We start from the raw sequence: 20,276 nt of genomic DNA, 5'->3' as shown, positions 1-20,276 counted from the left end.
TTTCCTGCTTGGTTTTCAAATAATGTACATTTCTGTGCACTACATACTGACACCCCTGAACAGACTTCCTAAGCTGATCCTGGATGTTCACATGCAGCAGATAAATGAATATCTGCAGGTATCATACCAAGCTAGTGCTGGTTTGTGTAGTTATTGGACCATCTTGCTACATTTTTTTCTTCATATTTTGAATAAGTGGAAGAGGTGGAAAATAGCAAATGACTGATATTGTAAGAACCACTGGTCTCTAAATTTAACACAATTGAGACAAAAATAGAAATCAGGAGGAATGAGACATTTTTAGCTTCAACTGGATGCTCATAGGACTTAAACCAGTTGGCTGTGTTCACCTGAGAAAAAGGGCAAATGCAGGGAACACGCAGAAAACATTGGAAATAAATTATCTGAGATTATGTCTAAAAAATGAAGCATAATTGGGAATTCCAGAATGATTTAAGAGCTCTACAATTCCTCCCTCTTTTAACCCATTATCTTTTGAAGAACTAATATATTTTAAGGAATATATTGAGTATGATATGAAAGAACTTCCCCTGCTGAAAAATTGGCCCAAGACCAATTTCTTTTTTGTTTACTGAATGATTCTGTATGAATCTATATGAAGATCAGAAAAAACTGCCTTAGCAATTAACAAGTGCAAACCAAGATATTAAACACTAATCCACAGCAAAAGTTGCTACACAAGAGACGTTTATTAATGTTCTGTTGTATTTACAGCTTTAACATACCAAACCAGGGTGAATACCACTTGGTAGAAAGCACATCACTCTACACTATAACACATTGGTCTCTGCTAACACATTGTAAAAGCAAGTAGTACAGTATGTTAGGGATCATCTCAAAAGTTCCAAGCTAATTCTTTCTTTGCTCCTAGTACCTAATCCCCTCCCTACTCCTAGCCCCTGGCCTAATCATCAGGAGACAAAAGAAAAAGAAAAAAAAGGGGTAGGGATTCTAATCACAGAAAGTATCACCAATTGCATTTTATTAGTAATTATGCTGCATTTGTCCTTGTCCTTTCTATTTTATACAGTGATAACACCTTTACAATCCCTTAGGTACACAACAGAATAAGGTACAGCAAAATTAGAATACAGACTATAAAAAATTAATGCTTATCATTTACCAATTAAGAACATATTCTTGACCACACCTTAAATGTATTTTGCACTATGATTTTGTTTCTAGGTGTTCACAGTACAATTAAATAAATTTCTAGATTAATTTTAACAGCAAAATGGATTATGTGCAGAAATGCAGTCATAACAAAAGTTATACTTTTGAGAAAACCCCTTTTTTAAATGGCCAGCATTGTACATATCTTACACTAAAATATTTAATTCCAAATTCATTTTGAGATGGAGGATGAATAAAGCAAGATTGCCCCCTACTGACTACAGGGACAAGGCTCATGCTATTTAAAATGACTACAAATAGATAAGGCATTATTAGTACACCACAGACTTGATTGTGAGAGCTTTTTCAAACATTAACCACTAATGATTCAATGATTACAGAATTTTGCATTAACTATTAAAATTTTACATCTAGGAACAAATAGAGAGAAATGATCTTTGTCAACAGTACTTTATTTTTTTAAAGCAGGTGATTATTCCTCTGTGTTCCGCCTCTTGATTCACTTCCTGCAGGTGTTCTCTTGCTTCTTGGGAGAGAATTCATAAATGCAGGAAGGCCTCTGCCAGAAAACATCTGCCAGAGAAGGATATTGAATATTGAAACTCTGGTTAAGTTGTTATTTTGGCTAAAAGAAGGATGTAGTCACAAAAGAAGGCAGGATGTCTGGAGACACAAGAAGTACATTTTTACATAGCTTTAAGATTACTATACACTGACATCATAGTATTCAATAAACGTTACATTTTTGGTTCTTAAAGTTATAAAGGACTGTAGAACTAGAGAGAACTTGAATGCTTTCTTAAAACCCATGAGGTCAGGGGTCTCTCTCTCTCTCTCTCTCTAAACCTCCTAACAAAAGAACAGAATTCAAGTAGCACTTCATCCTACACTTAACCTCAACAGCAATGACTGAAATTTGGGGACAAAGACACAGTAGAATCCAAATGCATAGGTAATTTTCCACACACACTCGAAGCTGTTTACCCTGCCAATTCTGCCAAATCTCACACGAGGAAGATTTCCAATAAGGATGCCAGTGATATCAGTCTATACTTGAAGCAGGGCAAAGTTAGGAAACAACTATAAACTCACAGGTACCACAAGTACTTTTTCCAATCAATTAGAAAAAAAGTGACTGTATTTTGGGGCATGTATCTCGGGGTGGGGGGACTGTATATAGCCCCAATTTTTAAAAAGCAATATACATGACTAAAATAAATACTCTCAAAATGATGTCCATCTATTTTGTTAAATGCAGTTTTCATCTAATACTCTAAGGCACTTTTGTTTTGGCATATAAATTGGTTTGGTTCTCATGGAAATAATGGAAAAAATACAAATAACTCCCTATATTACTGCTAAAAAAAAATACTCTAAAGAGATATATTAACAGCTTAACAAATATTTATTGAGAAACTACACTGTGATACCCTATACCGGAAGAGAGTTGGATGGGCTCATACATAGGCCCCTAGCTCACTTTTCCATCTTTCCAAATTACTGTAAAAGCCACAAGCAGCCCTTCTGTATCTTTTCTAATTAGACTACTGTATACGTCTTTAAAAGGCTGGCAAGATGCAGAAAAGCTACAACACTGGAGGAAATCAACATGTTCTTTTTGAACACTTAATATTTCCCAAACCCCAAATTCACTAACACTGGTGTTTTGATTTGAAGTAAACCAATGATATTGACGTAAGAGCAACTTTTTTTCATGGAGACTTCAGAATGTGCAGGGACAAAGACACAAGAATATAAGGAATCATGAAGGGCAAGTAGAACCAAAAAGAAAATTGGTAGACAGATGTCAAATAGAGATTTTTCAATGAGGCTAGCTAGCTACACTCACTACAAGCCTAAGTAAATTCAGTTTTACCACTTTCCATTAACAGATAAAAACTGATAGAATGATTACTATAAAGTCAAAACACTAGAGTTTTGCAAGAATATGAGATACAGTTCAGATACAGTTCACCTGGCCACTTTCTTTAGTTCATGCTGCTTCCACGGAGGCAAATTAGTTTTAATAGATCCCTCAAAGTCAGAGCCACCCAACAAACATTAAAAATGCATTAAGAGGTCCTACCTACTGTACAGCACAGGGAACACTACTCAATATTCTGTAATAACCTATATGGGAAAAGAATCTGAAAAAGAACAGATGTATGAATATGTATAACTGAATCACTTTGCTGTACACCTGAAACTAACACAACATTGTAAATCAACTATAATATTAAAAAAAAAATCCATTAAGAGGTCCTAGATAGGTTACTAATGGGTGATCTCAATCACCATACAAATTCCAAATGAAAAAGATTGCTAGAGAGGCACTCACTGCTCTCTAAGACCCAGAGGCCTGTTCTGATCAACTTGACTCACAAGCTGTTACAAAAACAGTGATGGAATGCCACGTTTTAGGGACTGTGGCTATCATTACTAAACTTTAGATTAGATCACTTCAGAAACAAAAGGAATCCAACAGCCTACAGATCATTTAATTTCAAGAGGAAGGCAACAATTTCTTCTAGGACACTGTGTGATTTTTTTTTTTTTTAAGCAAAAATTCCCCTGGAAACATTTTCTACTATCTTGCTACTTTACAACACAGCCAAATAAGTGAAACTAACTTGAGGTGAATTAAAAATAAAGACGTATTAAGAAGGAGGGGGAAGGTTATAGAAAAAGGGAAATGAAAACACTTATCACTACGTGGAAAAAAGTTAAGAAGATATCTGATGCCTCATATGTATAGCTCACCAGGTCACAGCAATCACTATTTAATTATGAAGGGCCCTATCTCATTCATGCCGCGAGGGCTTACAAATTTTCTTCCCTCCTATTTCAGATGTGGTTAAAGTAACAAATTTAAGATCCATTATACTTCACATATACAAGTGCTTTTGCAGTAGTGTTAGATTATCAGTTAACTGTGTTACCACCTTACGGTTACTATAACTAGCTCCTCAATTATCTGGCAGCATCAAAAGAAGTGGTACTCCATAAAAATTTATTTTCCAGTTCATTGGTAAATAAGATAAAGTATGGACATTTTACATTTTTGACCATTTCAGATAAAGACGTTTCTAAAAGGTATCTGTTTCTTTTTAAACAACATAGAAGGAACATTTTGTTTTTCCTGCTTCCTCACAGTCACACACTTCTTGCTGCCACTGTGCCCAGCTCTAGCAGTTCCTTCTGGCTTTTTTTGCTGTGAGGCAGGAACCCAAATTTCCTTTATAAGCTTATAAATAAGTTCTGAAAGGGAACCTGAGAGTTGCCCTATGATAGTAGTACGTGAGCTTTAGTGTTCAACTCTTGTAATATCTACTTTGGCCGGTTAGAAAGAAGGCCTTTTGAGGTCATTTCACGGTGTGTGTGTGTGTGTACTATATTTTGGGCAGCCTAAATAGAAAAGTCACTATTCTTACACTTTTTTCTAGTACAGTGCCAGATCTTAGCACGGGAATTGAGTTATTTTTCTCTATGGCAAAGTTATTTTAGAAATTCCCTACCTGTGGCTTTCTGGCAAAAAGGAAGCCCACAGCTAGCTTTTAACTAGTGATACCTCCAGTAAAGAAAGTAAAAGGTCTTGGTGAAAGAAAAGAAAATCTTCACACCTTACATGATGGTTTTCTAGTACATCTTCAAACTAAATTAAACTAAATTTCCTCTGAACTAGAGAAAGAAAACATTCTACTTTTGGATCTGGATGGACAGTTCTTACCCCTGTCAAATGGACAAAGGAAATTCAGTCCCATGAGATATTACAGCTTTTTGGGTTCCCTCTGGGGATACTGAAAGTTAGTAAGGAAGTTATTAAAATTCTAAATGCTGCTGTAAGTCCCTAAACCCCTAATTTGGAGCTCTGAATCCTCTGGGCATGTCTGGGACAATTTCAAATCAACTAGGATATCAAAGTCAGACAGGAAAGCAAAGAAACCCTACTATGCCCTCCACTGGGGAACTTTATTCATATACCTCTAAGTCTGACAATGCCTAAAGCACTGTAAGGCCTCTGGCTCCAAAATACAGAGAACACCAAGTCTATAATATCCTTTTACCCCTCCAACAGCATTATTACTTAACTAAGGGCTGCCTACTTCAACTCATAACCCTAAAGATGCTTTGTTTTACATTTAGAATATACCCATAAAGCATTTCAGAAGTTTTAGAAAATCAAAACAATAATAACAAATTTTATAAACAAAAAAACCCTCCAAGTCCCTAACAATACAGGAAAACTGAGAAGTTCAGGCTTTCTCTCAACCTGTATTGTCATGTCAACCTGTCATGTATTAGAAGCAAGAACGTATGCATCCTCTAATAAAGCCTGAAATTGCCTTCTAACTGAAGAATGAAGAGAACAGACAGCGTGTGGCCTCATTCCATTTAGAAAGTCAAAGCCATTAGACTAGACCTATAGAATCTGTGAAGGCAGGAAGAAAGGGAGGGAGGGAGGGAGGGCAGGAGGAATCTGTCCCCTCAGGATATGTTGGGCACCAATGGATTAGGGGAAATCTGCAGGTGATTTCAAGCATTCATCCTAAGAAGAACTGTGGCGACCCCAAAGAATTAACCTTTTTTTTTTTTTGCGGTATGTGGGCCTCTCACTGTTGTGGCCTCTCCCGTTGCGGAGCACAGGCTCCGGACGCACAGGCTCAGGGGCCATGGCTCACGGGCCCAGCCGCTCCGCAGCACGTGGGACCTTCCGGACCAGGGCACGAACCCGTGTCCCCTGCATCGGCAGGCGGACTCTCAACCACTGCGCCACCAGGGAAGCCCAAGAATTAACTTTTGAGTCTATGGTAGGTAAGAGTTAAACCTAGGGCTTAGAAGTAACTACAAATTATAATCAGATATGTAGAGGAAGAAAAAAGATGACAATGGCTAACTACAATAAAACCACACAAAATATCTGACAAGCCTCTTAAAGTTAGGATGTCCCAGACACAAACACAGGCACATCACAGGCATTAGGACCTAGGCCAGTGGTGTCAGTGTCCATCTGTGCCCAGACTGTGTAACTGAATTCAAATTCAGGACACACCACTCAGGACATTTTAAACATGCAACAAAACATTCCCTTTCTTTAAAAAAAAAAAAAAATCATACACACAAGTGGTACTCTTAATGGCTAAAATTATCTCTCAAATAAAAGTCCACGCTCCTTTGAAGAAACTGACTTTAACCAACAGAACCTAAGTTCTTTCCATGCTTTCTTTAACTTTTATAAGAAATGCCTTATGAATATACTCTACCATGCATGTATCTGAGCTTATCTGTCACTGTAACCTTTGTTACTTATGTAAGAACATTTAATTATACATGTAAAGTGCTTAGTACAGTATCTGATATATCAAAAAGTTGACAAACATTAGTTATTACTATTACGCCATGCTTGAAAAAATTTTTGTTTCATTTAAGTAGTTCTCATCACATTATTCTGTTGCTTAAAAACTTTCAATACCATCTCACCACCTGGCAAATTAAATACGGTACTTTCTTTTCTAGAAGCGTATATTCTGAGACCACCACGAATCTTCAAAACTGAGAACTCTACTCTGCATGCTAAGATCACCGCAAATCTTCAAAACTGAGAACTACACTCTTAGCATATGATTACTTACATAAACTATGATAACCCAACAGCAAATACAGAACAAACTGATGTTCACATGGAGTCAGCCTTGTGTTGAGCCAACACATCACTGGGTTTAAAGGGCTGCTCTATGAGTTCAACACTTCCAGCGCAAACGGGCTTAGTGCTCAAGATATTTGAGAACACTTTCTCAGCCTGGCTTTCCAGCCTTAATCCTCAACACTCCCTTATGCTACAATCACACTGCTGTCCCTTAAGCCAGCTCCGTAACTTCTCTGCCTCTATTCCTATTCAATGCTTGGCCTTAGGTGACTCTGAAATGCTTCCCCACCCAACAATTTCCACGATCATTTACACTTCCTACCTATCATTTCAGGTTTATCTCAACTGCTACAACCTTCACAAATCCTTGCTTGAGGCCTTCAACCAGCCTGGTCCCACCTGTCCTCAACAGTCTTAAGTAACAAAGAGTCAACTCCACGAAGGTTAGATCTTGTAACCAGAGGCCTCTCTCTGGTGTACTCTTTCCCAAGATTCCCTAACTCCTCCTTTTTGTAGCTAGTGATGTAAGATGGAGTCAGCCTCTGGGGAAAACCACGGGTGAACCAAAGAGCCTCGGCAAGGCTTAGTCCTCCTGTTCTAGGCAAGGGAAAAGGCCCTTTCCTCCCCTTCCTTTCCTAGGGTTTGACACTACCACCAGAATGGTAACATTAGGATGGGAACCTGAAGAAAAGGGATCAGCAAAGCCTCTCTGACTAACCTGAGAAGATGGAAGCCTTGATGGGCTTGTCAGTGGCCAGGCAAAAGGAGTTCCTAAAGTACTCATGGTCCTGTCAGCTCTGGGGTTTAGGGCCCCGCATAACTGAGCTGAGTGATCAGGCCTGAGAGGCTCCTTCTCGCTACAGTCCTCTGGAACCGGTAAAACTGCAGGCAGCAGTGGCTTTGGGATTCACGATTCAAAGATCTAGGACCCTGAGTCCCAGTCGAGCCTCTTCTGCATTGTCTAAACATGAGATAATGTTTTCTCCTTCGGCAGTTTTTCTAACTTGCCTTTTTTAATAGTTTTTTTCATAGAAACACCCCTTACTAAACTAGAAACTAAAAGACAAGGCTTCCTTACCTTCTCCATATCCCCTACCGCAGGGTGTACACTCTACTCTAAACCTGAATAGTCATCTGCAATGCATCACATGATTATACTGGGACTACAATAAAGTTTTTTTCTTTAATACCTTTAATAAATAAAGAGAACTCTGGTCCTGGGGAGATTTGAGAAAGTTTCTGGCATCTTCCGGACTTTTGCATAATTGATAAATCCTCTGAGAAACAGGAGAAAGCCTAATTTAAAAAAGAGAAGTCAAGAATGAGTTTATAATTCCCATATTAAGTCCACTCCCCAGAAATATCCCTTCTGATACCAATACTTCATCATTTTTCTGCTAAAAACTATCAAAACACAATTGCCTCTAAAATTTCCAAAGGATTTCCACACCAAATTTTCCACTTCTCAATGAGAATACATAATCTCAAGAGCCAAAACAAAGTCTCTTTTGCACATTCAGAATCTAAGTGGTCTAAAAAGGAAACAAAAATAAGATGGGGCCAAACATTTACATTTGGAAGCCTCATTGAGAAGCATTATCAAAACCTACCTTCTCTCCCCTGCCCCGACTCTGGCCTTGCCCCACGGCTCCAGGGATCTTAGTTCCCCAACGAGGGACAGAACCTGCGACCACAGCAGTGAAAGGGTGGAATCCTAACCACTGGACCACCAGGTAATTCCCAAAAGCTACCTTCTGAGTTCCAAAAAAGTATTCCAAGATAATATACTCTTTTTAGAGAGGTTATAAACTGTTTTTCTCAAAAAAAAAAATTCCATCCTTTCTTGCTGTGGGCTTCTTTTTTTCCAAAGACAGTACATAATGTTGTCCACTAGATGTCAGGCTCCCCTTACCTTTACAGCAATTCTCATATTCTCAACTGTATTTCTCTACTCTTAATTTAGGAGTCAGCGGGGAAGGTGACGAGCCCCCTCCAATGGTAGCTCACATACTCCCGGCCCTCCTCCTCCAGAGATGGTCCCTGAGTCTTAGACACATTTTTTTTAAACACCTTTATGGAGATATAATTTACACACCATAAAGTTTACCCATTTAATGTGTACGATTCACTGGCTTTTAGTCAGTTAAAACTATAATCCAATTTTAGAACTCTGTCGCCCCTAAAAATATCCTGTACCCACTAAGGAGCCATTCCCCATTTCCTACCCTCCTCCCATCTCCCCAGCTCTAAGCAATCACTTTCTTTTGGATACATTTTAAAATATACTCAAGGAGTAGAAGACTCTTTGTACTCAAATAGAAATGATTTTTGGCAGTAACCAAGAATCATCAGCACTGAGCACAACATCATCCTTTTGGCACCAAAATCAACAAGCCAGCTCCAGTCAAAGGATGGGTGCCATGTGGGAATGAATATAGGTCAGTTTTGCTAGACATTTCAATTTTGAAAGGTTAAAAAATGCAGGTATTTTATATGAAAATTCTTGATTTTCATGCGAAGACAACTAATAATAATAAAAAAAAAACTTCTTGGGGCTTCCCTGGTGGCACAGTGGTTGAGAGTCCGCCTGCCGATGCAGGGGACACGGGTTCGTGCCCCAGTCCAGGAAGATCCCACATGCCGCGGAGCGGCTAGGCCCGTGAGCCATGGCCCCTGAGCCTGCACGTCCAGAGCCTGTGCTCTGCAACGGGAGAGGCCGCAACAGTGAGAGGCCCGCGTACCGCAAAAACAACAACAACAAAAAACTTCTGAAAATAACTGTGGAACATACAAACCACAACTGCAGGCTAGCTATAGCTTATAAGCTGCCAGCTTGAGAACTTTGTACAGACCTGTTCTCTGCAGGAAAAAAAAAAAAAAAAAAAAGTTCTCTCTGCAAGGGGTTCCAAAAATGACCCAAACACTGGATCCAAATACACTAAGTACATCCAAAGTCTCACTACTTTTTGCTTATCAGTAAGCAGTAAGATAGCAAGAATGATGAATTACAAAGTACTATAAATTCATCTCCCATGAAACTTTAATATATGAAGGAAATCAGCCCATTAAATTTCTTTAAATTATCAACGCTGTCAACAATCAACCTAAAATTATGCTTAATGACTCTTCTTTGGTCTATTCAGGATTTGCTTGGACTTTAGGCGGCTTGGGGGAAGATGAGGAGTCAGACTTTCTCTTAAAGGTACAGTTTAGAGAATAAGCAAGTCAAGGAACTACTCCTCTAAAGTAACTCTCCTGTAGGTCACTTTTAAAAAAAGTTTCTCAGTAATCAAGGGAAGGGGTAAAAATCACTCTCTCTCTTTCCTTGGAATGCCAATGACCAATAGTAGAGCAGATGATGCTACTGGGGAGGTGGGGGATGGCATCATGGATGACTTGTATTTTCTAAGTAAAATTTAGGGTCAGCAATACATGGCTCTATTACCCTGGGTAAAACAGGTAGGTCCTGAATATATTAAGCACCTGTCAGGCATGGGTTCTACACTGTGCTAGCCAGACCCATTAGCAGCCCTGGAACAAAGGATCCTAATCAAGGAGACAACAAAAAGGCCTGAAACAGGAGAAATGTTAGGATAGGAGAAAATGATGTCACAGAAGCAGAGTGAGGCAATTATACCATCTTTAGCAGCTACAGGATGTCTCTGCTATTGTAGAAATGACAGCAGTGATGATGGTCTGTTACTGTATCATATGTATTTTCTCTACAATGAGGAAACCAACAGTATTCACCACACTGCTCATTTCTTTGCTTTAAGATATCTTGGAAGAAAAGATTTTAAAATAAAAATTTAGAGTAATAAGTATAATCTGAAGACCAACAACCTGAAATGGCTGGTATATTTTTTTTTAAAAAATTCCTCCCTCTCATCACAAAATAATTCTTATTCGCAACAACAGCAAACTAAAGAATTCTGGAACCCCAATTCTTACTAGACATAACTTCTGGTGGTTCTTCCAGAAGTTATGTCTAGTAAGGTTATACATTTTCTGTTTTCTACCGATAGATCCAACTGAATATAGGCCACATAGACTCATGAGTAGTTCAGCTGGTTACAATATACCTATAAGCAATTTGGGGTTGAGCTTGTGAATGCTTTGCGGCAATAACTCACAAGGGGAAAACAGATCTATGGACTATAAAGTTATCTTATCAGTGTGCCCCTCTGGCTACACAGGAAATGTGAGAAGTGTATATGGATGGGTTAAGAGAAATTTATCACCACTAAGAGACGTTCTATGAACATTTATATTACTCTGATGGTGACAAGAGCCTAATCCTTGAAATATTTTAAAAATTATACTTACTATTGCTAATATATTACTGTATAGTAAGTGAGATGAGGGCTTAACAAAAGTAATTTTACTTCTAAAATTTAACATAATCTTTCCTCTCCTTTGTCTTTGTTAAGAGCACTTACCTAAAACCAGGAACACCCACCAGAGCCAGTACTGACCATCAAAATATCCAGGGAAGTAAGTGGAAAACTGAAAAATAAAGCAAAATACTTCAGAGCACCTCAGCAGATATAATTTCACATTTTAGCTTAAGAGTTTACAAAACACAAGATTTTATCTTGTATACTAATGCTATTCATTTAGTTCTTACAAAAATTTCTAAGAAGTTAGTGAAAGTATTTTATACAGTACAGATCTGAAATGATTATGATATACGCAAACATATTTTCTTTCATGGAAAAGCAATCTTGAAATATGATAGCTTTCGGCTTTACATACGCCTTGTTTTGAAAGTGCTCAAATCTGCTTGTTTTTAAAAAAAAATTTTTTTTTTTTGCCCACGTTATTTTCCCTTGTAGAAATATGTCTTGATGATAACTTTCATTTTGCTTACCCAGTGCCAAACCCAACTATCTGACCTCTTTTCTAATGATCTCTGATTTTGTTCCTATGCCTCCAGCCATGTCTTGACCTTGGAAAACTTTTGTCACATACATCATGATGATCACATTCCTTTGCCAGGGACTAGCACATAATGTTATTCTGGCCAATGGAACTGAGGGCTGCTGAGAAGGTTTCCTAGCTCTTAAGAAGAAAAGGAGGAGAAGAAATAGTTCCCTTTCTTCTGTTGAACACTGTTGTGTTTCTGACGTGATGCGTGAAACTGCCTTGGCCATCTTAACCCTGAGGGTGGAGCAGCTATACTAACATGTTGAGCAGACCGTCAGCTGTCCTCGATGATGTCAGTGAAACATTTAACTAACCTCCATGTCAGGACTTATTTTCACTGGAAATAAAGTTTCCCCATTGTTTTCTAAGCCATTTTGAGCTAGGTTTTCTGTTACTCAAAAAGCCGTCCTAACTAATACAAGCTGATTCATTCAATTCAGTTAAAAGTTTAGTAAAAATAAAAAGATTGGTAACTAATTTGATCTTGTTTCTATTGGAGGCTTTACACAGTATGGACTTTAGCACAGTTTGAGCATTAAATACAGTATTTTATTTCTTAATAAAATAACAAGGTTTATAGAGAAAGAATGAAAAACCTCTTTAGGGCTTGATTTCTTAACTTAAAGTCCATGTTTTAGGTGAGTACACATTAGCCATCTAGGAGAAAAGCATGTAACTTTTATCAGATTCTCTAAGGAACCTGGAATTCTAAAAACGTTAACAATTCCTTTAGAATAAATAACTTTGAAAAACTCCAATGCTCAGTCAACACTCATTAATTAGTTAATGTCAATTTATGATAAACACATTGGTTTTATATATAAAGTTAACCATGGCAGTAAACCTATCCGAAATCAGAGGACACTTTAAGAGACTAGGTATTTTACAACTTTAAATTAACTTCATGCAATTCTAACTAACTGGTAACTCCTACATCACTGAAGATCTCTCTCTAATTTACCTTAGAGATAAGGGCCCCTAATGGAGTAGGGCTTGTTAAACAGTTAAACAGTTTTGGCTCTCCAAACATTATGGCATAACCAATGATGCTACTGATAACCAATCCTGGAAGGAAGGATAGGAGGGAGGAAGGAGGGAGAAAAGAAGAGAGGGAAGGAGAGAAGAAAGACTAAAACTTCAGTAGCATTAATGAGAGGAATGTCTGCTTTTGATGAGATACCAGAGAGGGGACAGAGTCTTTCTTTTATTATAAAAACAACTAATTTCAGAACAAATACATGTATTATCACATTACAAACATTAAAAACAGAGAAAGCAGCTGGTGAACAAGGATAGATGGATGCCCTTGGACCACCAATATTCACTAGATTTGACTACAAAACTTGGGTGCATGAACCAACTGCAACTGATCTAGGTTCAATTTCATGAAACCAGAACAAAGACAAATCAAAAATCATTTTTAAGTGATTCCAAAAACCAGATAAAAAAAAATCAAATATTCAAAATTATTCTACTTATTGCTTCTCTACAGACTATCATTACTGTTGCACAACTTACCCTGACAATCAGGATCCACTTAATTAGAGAGAGACCAAATCCTGAAATGGCCCCATACCTTCCTGCAGCTGAAGTGGTCAGGCAAAAAGACAGGAAAAACCCAATCCAGTTAAAGAGGAATGCCACTGTAAAAGCCAAGAGAAAAAAAGAGGTCAGACATGTCCTGTTACCCAAGGAGCAAGAGTGCCCTAAGGGTGCCCTCTGTACTTGCTTCTGCTTAAATGGCTTAGCCCACCCTCCAAAACCCTTATCCCACTTCCCCAAAACATCCATCCTCCCAAAAGCAAACAAGAAAACACAGTCTCTGGATATCAGGTGTTATATTATTACATCTACTGCTATATACGCTTTCAAAAATGCCTTAATATCACCACACTGAATACTTATGACTTGTGCCCTTTACTGTATGTGTTACACCTGAGTAAATAAACATTATTTGAACATTAAATTAGTGCCCGCCAATAATCTGATTCAAGTCATTCACCTCCTGCTTCTATGAATTTTGACAGCTTATGTAACACGTCACCTCTAAAAGCACTGCATTTGCTTCATATCTTTTTAATACAGTAAATTAAAGAAATTGTTGCTCACTTCCAAGTCAGGCATATGGAAACCTAAATGCAAAATAACATCAAGGGGGAAAAATCGGGCTGACTTTGACGTATTAGAAAATAGAAGCTTGTAAAATAAAATTCATCGAAGGCATTTAATTCCTATTCCACGGTCAGGAATGAGTAGGAGGAATGCTAAGGGGCCTTGAAGATTGCAAAACTGAAGCTTATTAGATCATGTAAAAATGAAGCATCCCCCAAAACTGCTTTAATTACATTTTGCATAGGTATTCACAGAAATAAAAGACAAAGAGAAAGGATATTAAAAGTGTACTAAGCTCTGAACATCTCAGGAAAAGGCATCAAATATAATGTAATATATTAAATAAAATGTATTAAAATAAATATAATGTATTAAATATATGTAATAAATATAATGTATTAACTCAACTAGTTCTTTTAATTCAGTCATATTCACTCATAATCCAAAGCACTCTGGTTTGTGGGAAGTGGCTCTGCTGTGTGTATATACTTACTGAAAAAAGTTAACATGAAAATCCCATCGTTTCCTATCCTCATCTGGTCAGGATCATCAAAATCATCCCGACCCACAAAATCCTCATCCTAAATGAAAAGAAAAGGTAAATTCACAATAAATTATTTCAAGGCAAAGGAAAGACATCAAGAAAAACAGAGAAAGGGACGAAAGTGAGTTCCAATGAGAAAATATACTGCTTCGGCTCAATTCAAAACTAGGAGCATTAAGGCTTTAACTATATGTTAAAATTTTCATTTGTCTTATAAGTAAAAGATATAATTTTTCTCAGTGAAAGGAATTTTTCACTTTATAACCCAAGTTCTTTAACAATACACTTCAAAAATTATGAAGTTCACAAAGAACTGTTCACTCTTCCTTTTATATATATATAAATATAAAGAAAAGAAATATATACATAAAGAAAAGAAAAAGAAATTTTTCTTACACATTTGGCTTAAATTCTAGAATATCAGCAATCCAGGGCCTGTTTAGCCCAGAATATTCGTAATCCTGGGCCTATTAAGAAGATACCATTGACTAGCTCAAGTGCTTTATGAGACTGACTTGGGGTGGGGTGGGGTGGAGCGGTGGAAGAAGATAGTGTAATCATACGTGAAGAGTCTAACAGCGCTGCCCACTGCTCCATAACCATTTATTTATATTGGTACATAGGTCTGAAACAACCTCACTTCCAATCTTGTCGGCAGATAGGATCCTTTCCATCCTAACCTGAAAACACAGTGTTGCAAGTCTAGAAGGAAGATGATCTTGACCAACAATGACACCAACATATGCAACTTACCTTTTCAACTAATTGTAGATAAGTGTTGAGATATTGAAAAATAAATGAATATACGCTTAAAAGTAAAAGTGGTAGACTTGTACACAGTACAATGAGGGTTCCTCAAATGAAAAAAAAAAAACAAAACTTGAGGGAGAACCAAAACTTGCCCTACACAGAAAAAGGACTGGGAAATCCATAACAAGCTGCCAACTGGCTCCCCTGGGGGATGGGAACTGAAGAAGTGGCAGGGGCAGCTTTCATCTAATTTAACACCTTTCCTCTATTGTTTGAAATTTATATTAGAATGTATTCGTTTTATCTTTTTAAAAATACAAAATAGCTAGTATTATGAATGCATACTAGTAGGATAAATAGGCTTTGCCAAATTAGAAAGTAATTCTGTTTTTTGCATAACTACTCAAAGATGTACTACAAAAATACATGAAGTAATGCCTAATCATATTACAAATGCCTTCTAGCTGTTCTTTCTGTCCTTGGTATCTCTACTACCAGGATTCCTCCTACAAACTGTTGCCAGGTTAATGTTTCTAAAACACCATACTTGTCTTATCATACTCATGCTTAAAAACTCTGAAAGATTCTGTGTGACCTACGTGTAAGTCTAAATGCCTCAGCCTAGCATTCAGAAGATTCTACAACCTACAGTTCTGGTCACGAACTCTTTGCTCAAGCAAAACCAATTACTACAACCACAGAACCTGCCCTGCACCTGGCTGATTCACATCTGCTTTCTGAGCTTTTCCTTCTGGAATGTTCTTATCCATCAAAAATCGGGGCCCACTTCAAATCCCATCCCCGTGATCACAAAGTTAAAGTCACAGTTCTTAACGCTCACTGCTCTTGTGCTGTTCCTTAGATATAGGTCTTCGTGGGCCTTTTCCCCAGCTGCACTTTAAGCTCTTGTATGGCAGGAGCATTGCTTTATACAAAGCCTTCCACCTATCCACTGCAAAATACATAGCACATTATATAAAAAAGTGTTCTATACGTGTTGGCTGAATAAAAGAGCCCCTTAAGAAGTTCTTAAATGTGTACAAAAGCATTCTAAAGAGTTCTGTGATTAATCAGACCTAATCTCCTGGTCTATTTCATGGGACAGTTACCATAATCCAAGAGGTCTGGAGAGTACATACAAGGACTTTGGAGTCTAGAATATCTGGGTTTGACTCACCTATGCTACTTATTAGCTATATGACTTTGGGCAAATTATTTAATCTCTCTGGGCCTCAATTTTTGCATTTGTAAAATAGGGATAATATAATCTCTACCTTGCAAAGTTATTGTGAAGACTGGAAACAACATACAAAATACATGTAAGCATCAAGCACTGTACCAACCACGTTGTTTGCTTCCAATACATGGTAACTATATTAAGACTGTTTTGTCTTTAGAGAGTGAGCTGCATGAGGGGTCTTAGTTTCTCCCTAGCACCTACAAGAAGTGAATGCATTTCACCAGGTAGAATCAGCCTAGACTAGGCTTGTAAACTATTACTTCTGCCCAGCAGTGGTTTTATGAATTTCACCCCTCATAGTATAAATATGATCTGCGAACAGTCTACTATCCTAAGGCCCGAACTTCTGGGGCTTGTGTCATTGCACTGCCCAGACCGAATTTCTGTTCTTGTTCTTATCTTTTACTCTAGTTTCCTGTCAGGCCTAGGGTCTGGAGCCTTGATTGCCCCACATTTATGGGGACTGGATCCTGCTTTCCTTTCTCTCAATATCTCACCCAAGGCCCCACCTGCATCAGCTTCAACCTGAATGAATATTTATGAAAACACAACTGTATCACTTATAGGCCTGACATCACGAACCAAGAGTGTCCAAAATTCTCCATGGGCTTTCATCACACCCCACCCCCACTCCCATGAATTAACATCAGGCCAGATGGGATCTGAATTCACTGTGCCTCCACAGATGGCATGATCTGGACCGCTGGTGGCATGGGGTTCATCTAGATGATTGTTAGAGCCCTTCTGAGTTTAATTCTATGAAGTTCCACTTATTTATTCTCTCCATAGACTCCCTAGCAGCTATCTACCTAACACCAAAATATTCAGTGTGCAGAATCAAGGCAAAGTTGGTGTATTTCCTAAATCAGGCCCTGCTCCAAGATGTTTCAGCCATGCCAGGAGACTTGAGAAAGTGATGGCAGTAGGAGAGATATAGGGAAAATGAGCTGGCTTGACTAGTGATTTTTCTGCTCATTTGTATCTTTTACCTCATCGTTTTCAGGAAAAGATAAGAGTTTATTATCCCAAAAGAAAATGTATCTGCTTTTAAACACTAGCTGTACTTTTACTAATCAATTTAATCATAAGTAATATCACAAAGTGGATAATGCAAAGAACTTAATTCCCATAAACCAGCACCAAGTAACATGGTAAGTTGGACTTACTCTTCCAGGAACCAAAGGGATAGTAGCTTCAGCTTTGGTTCTCTCAGCTTCATCATAACTGGGCAGTGTGGTAGCCACATTGTAAGATGGGGGCTTTGGAAACCCAGACTCATCTTTGTAGTCAAAATATGCTGCAGAATAAAAAGGAAGTCATAATAATCTGAAGATTAGTTGAAATGAGGAAAAAGAGGATTTCTGCTAACTCTGGCAAACAAAAACCAGCCATTCCTCTAACAGTACATACAGAATAATTGAATCAAAAGGTGTTTAAAGATGAACATAAGACTGGGAATGATTTTTAAATGTATCCACTTTTCAATTATCTAAATTCCACATTCACTTTGCCCTCCCAAGTGCTTCTGAACACTTTTTTTTTGGCTGTTTATGTGGTGTGTTCACAAAAGGCATGTAATATTAATAATGGAATAAGGTAAAATTAAACTAAAAATAATTCACCTGTGTGTTTGGAAATCTGTACCATGGTGTCCTCCCATTTATAAACATGAAATAAACTTGAAGAAAAGTTAAAAGTCATTTCTCACAGATTTTGGCCCTTTTGATTCTTTCACATTATTTTTGCCATGTATTGTTTTCTGTGACATGCCTAAGGTAATTAGGTAATTACAGGTTCAGTTACAGAACCATTATTTATTTGTGTGAAATCTTGCATTCCTTCTTTCTAATACTGCATCTTCATTTTCACTGACTTCTATTATAAAAGATTCAATATGTATTATTAGAAAAGTTCTATTTACAAATGGATTAAATTTCTATACAATTTTTGAAAACACTTAAGAATTCTGAAAAAATTCCTATACTTCATCAAGATTAACATTTTTCTTTTCTTTTTTCTCTTTGGTTAATTATAACTAACTTCCAATTTTACTGTAGTATATTACTGAAATTATCAATCAATAGAATTCACCTCATTAACAGAAAAAAGGAGAAAAATTCTGTCTTCACATGGGCAGAAAAAGCATTGATAACATACCTATTAATAACAAAAAAACTTAGCAAATTAGGAATACTGTAAAAGAAAACTATGATTCCTTAACCTTCTCACAAATCTCTATGAAAAATCTAGAGTAAATATCATAATTAATGGTAAATTATTAAAAGCTTTCTCCCCTAAGATTAGAGAATCAGACAAAAATGGCCCACCATTCCCACTTCTAATCAAACATTATCTTAGAGGTACTACTAGTTGATACAATATGGAAAGAAAAGAAAATGTAAGACATAAGGATTGGAAAAGAAGAAATCTATCCTTAACCATGGATGACATAGTTACATATGTAGAAAATCCAAGAGTATCTACAAACTATTAGAATTAATATATGAATTTAGGAAAGTCTCTGAACATATAGTTAATATAAACCATCAACTGTATTTTCATATGCCAGCAACAAAGAGAAAATAAAATTATACACGGACCTTTTATAACAGCACCAAAATACACCAATACCTAGGAATAAATCTAATTATCTCTATATTGAAACTCACAAAATATTATTGAGAGAAATTAAAGAAGATCTTAATAAATGGGAGGGATTTAACATAGACTGGAAGATGCAACATTATAAAGATGTTAATTGATACACAGATTCAATGCCATCCCAACTAAACTTCCAGCAGAATTTTTGTTTGTTTCATCCGTTTTATGGAAATTGGCAAACTGATTCTGAAATGTAAATAAAAATACAAAAAGCCAAGAAGTATCAAGGAAATCTTGAAGAACACAAAGGCTAAAGGACCTAATTACCAGATATCAAGATTATAAAGTTCTGGAATTAAGAAAGTTAAGCACAGGCACAAAGATGAATAAATAGACCTAAGGATAGAATATTTAGTCCAGAAAACAGGCGTGCGCGCGCACACACACACACACACACACACACACTCACTTGATTTATGGCAAAGGTGGCATTACAGCAGTGGAAGAAGAATGAATGGTCTTTTCAATAAATGGTGTGGGACCAAATGGATATCCATATGGAAGAACAACCTTGACCACTACCTCACACTACACAGAAAAAACAATTCCAGATGGAACGCCCATCTATCTAAATGGGAAAAATAAAATATCAAAGGTTTTAGACGAAAATTAGGAAAATGTGTTACTGAAACTAAAGCTGCCACCTAATCCAATTCATGAAATTTGTTTTTCTCTATGTCAAAATAACTATTTTACATACATTACACATACACATACATATATACATGCATGTATGTGTATATAAAACACTGTATATATAATTTCCTTAAAAATTTCTTTTTACTTTTAATTTAAAAGTTAATTTACAAATTGAAGGGTACAATCTGCATTCGCCCACAGCCACAGTAATTCTGAATACATGAACAAAACTGATACCTACTACCTTAAGGAAAACTTTTTTTTTGGCTGCGCCACGCAGCTTGCGTGATCTTGGGTTCCCCGACCAGGGAAGGAGCCCAGGCCGCAACAGTGAAAGCCCGGAATCCTAACTACTAGGCCACCAGGGAACTGCCCTTACTACCTTAAGTTGAGGGAAATCAAGAACATTTTTATTTCCCTATTTCAACAGAGTTTTAAAAAATGGGATCCATCAATATAGACACCTCACATAATTTTAAGTTTCCATGAAAAGTTTAACGACAATCTTTTCCATTTTATTTAATACATTCAAAACAAACAAAAATCCAATATTTGTTAGACTGTCCAAATTTATACACCACAAATTAAAACAGGTAAAATGAGTA

The 20,276-nt window shown here is 37.1% G+C and overlaps 1 protein-coding gene across 1 annotated transcript in view; it reads right to left on the bottom strand.

Annotated features, from left to right (window-relative positions):
• Positions 1-691: 691 nt before the first annotated feature.
• Positions 692-20,276, bottom strand: part of NDFIP1 (Nedd4 family interacting protein 1) — a 50,670-nt gene continuing 31,085 nt past the window's right edge. Inside the window, exons 3-8 of the mRNA XM_082651257.1 lie at positions 17,538-17,668; positions 14,331-14,418; positions 13,244-13,368; positions 11,239-11,305; positions 7,990-8,095; positions 692-1,728 (exon numbers count right to left, since the gene is read on the bottom strand). Coding sequence (XP_082507383.1) covers positions 7,992-8,095; positions 11,239-11,305; positions 13,244-13,368; positions 14,331-14,418; positions 17,538-17,668 — 515 coding nt within the window. The 3' untranslated portion in view covers positions 692-1,728; positions 7,990-7,991. The remainder of the gene's footprint in view (positions 1,729-7,989; positions 8,096-11,238; positions 11,306-13,243; positions 13,369-14,330; positions 14,419-17,537; positions 17,669-20,276) is intronic.

This window comes from Grampus griseus, assembly GCF_964374135.1.
Source record: "Grampus griseus genome assembly, chromosome: 3".
NCBI lineage: Eukaryota > Metazoa > Chordata > Mammalia > Artiodactyla > Delphinidae > Grampus > Grampus griseus.
Note: the sequence above shows the minus strand (reverse complement) of the source record. Positions and strands in the feature narration are given on the sequence as shown.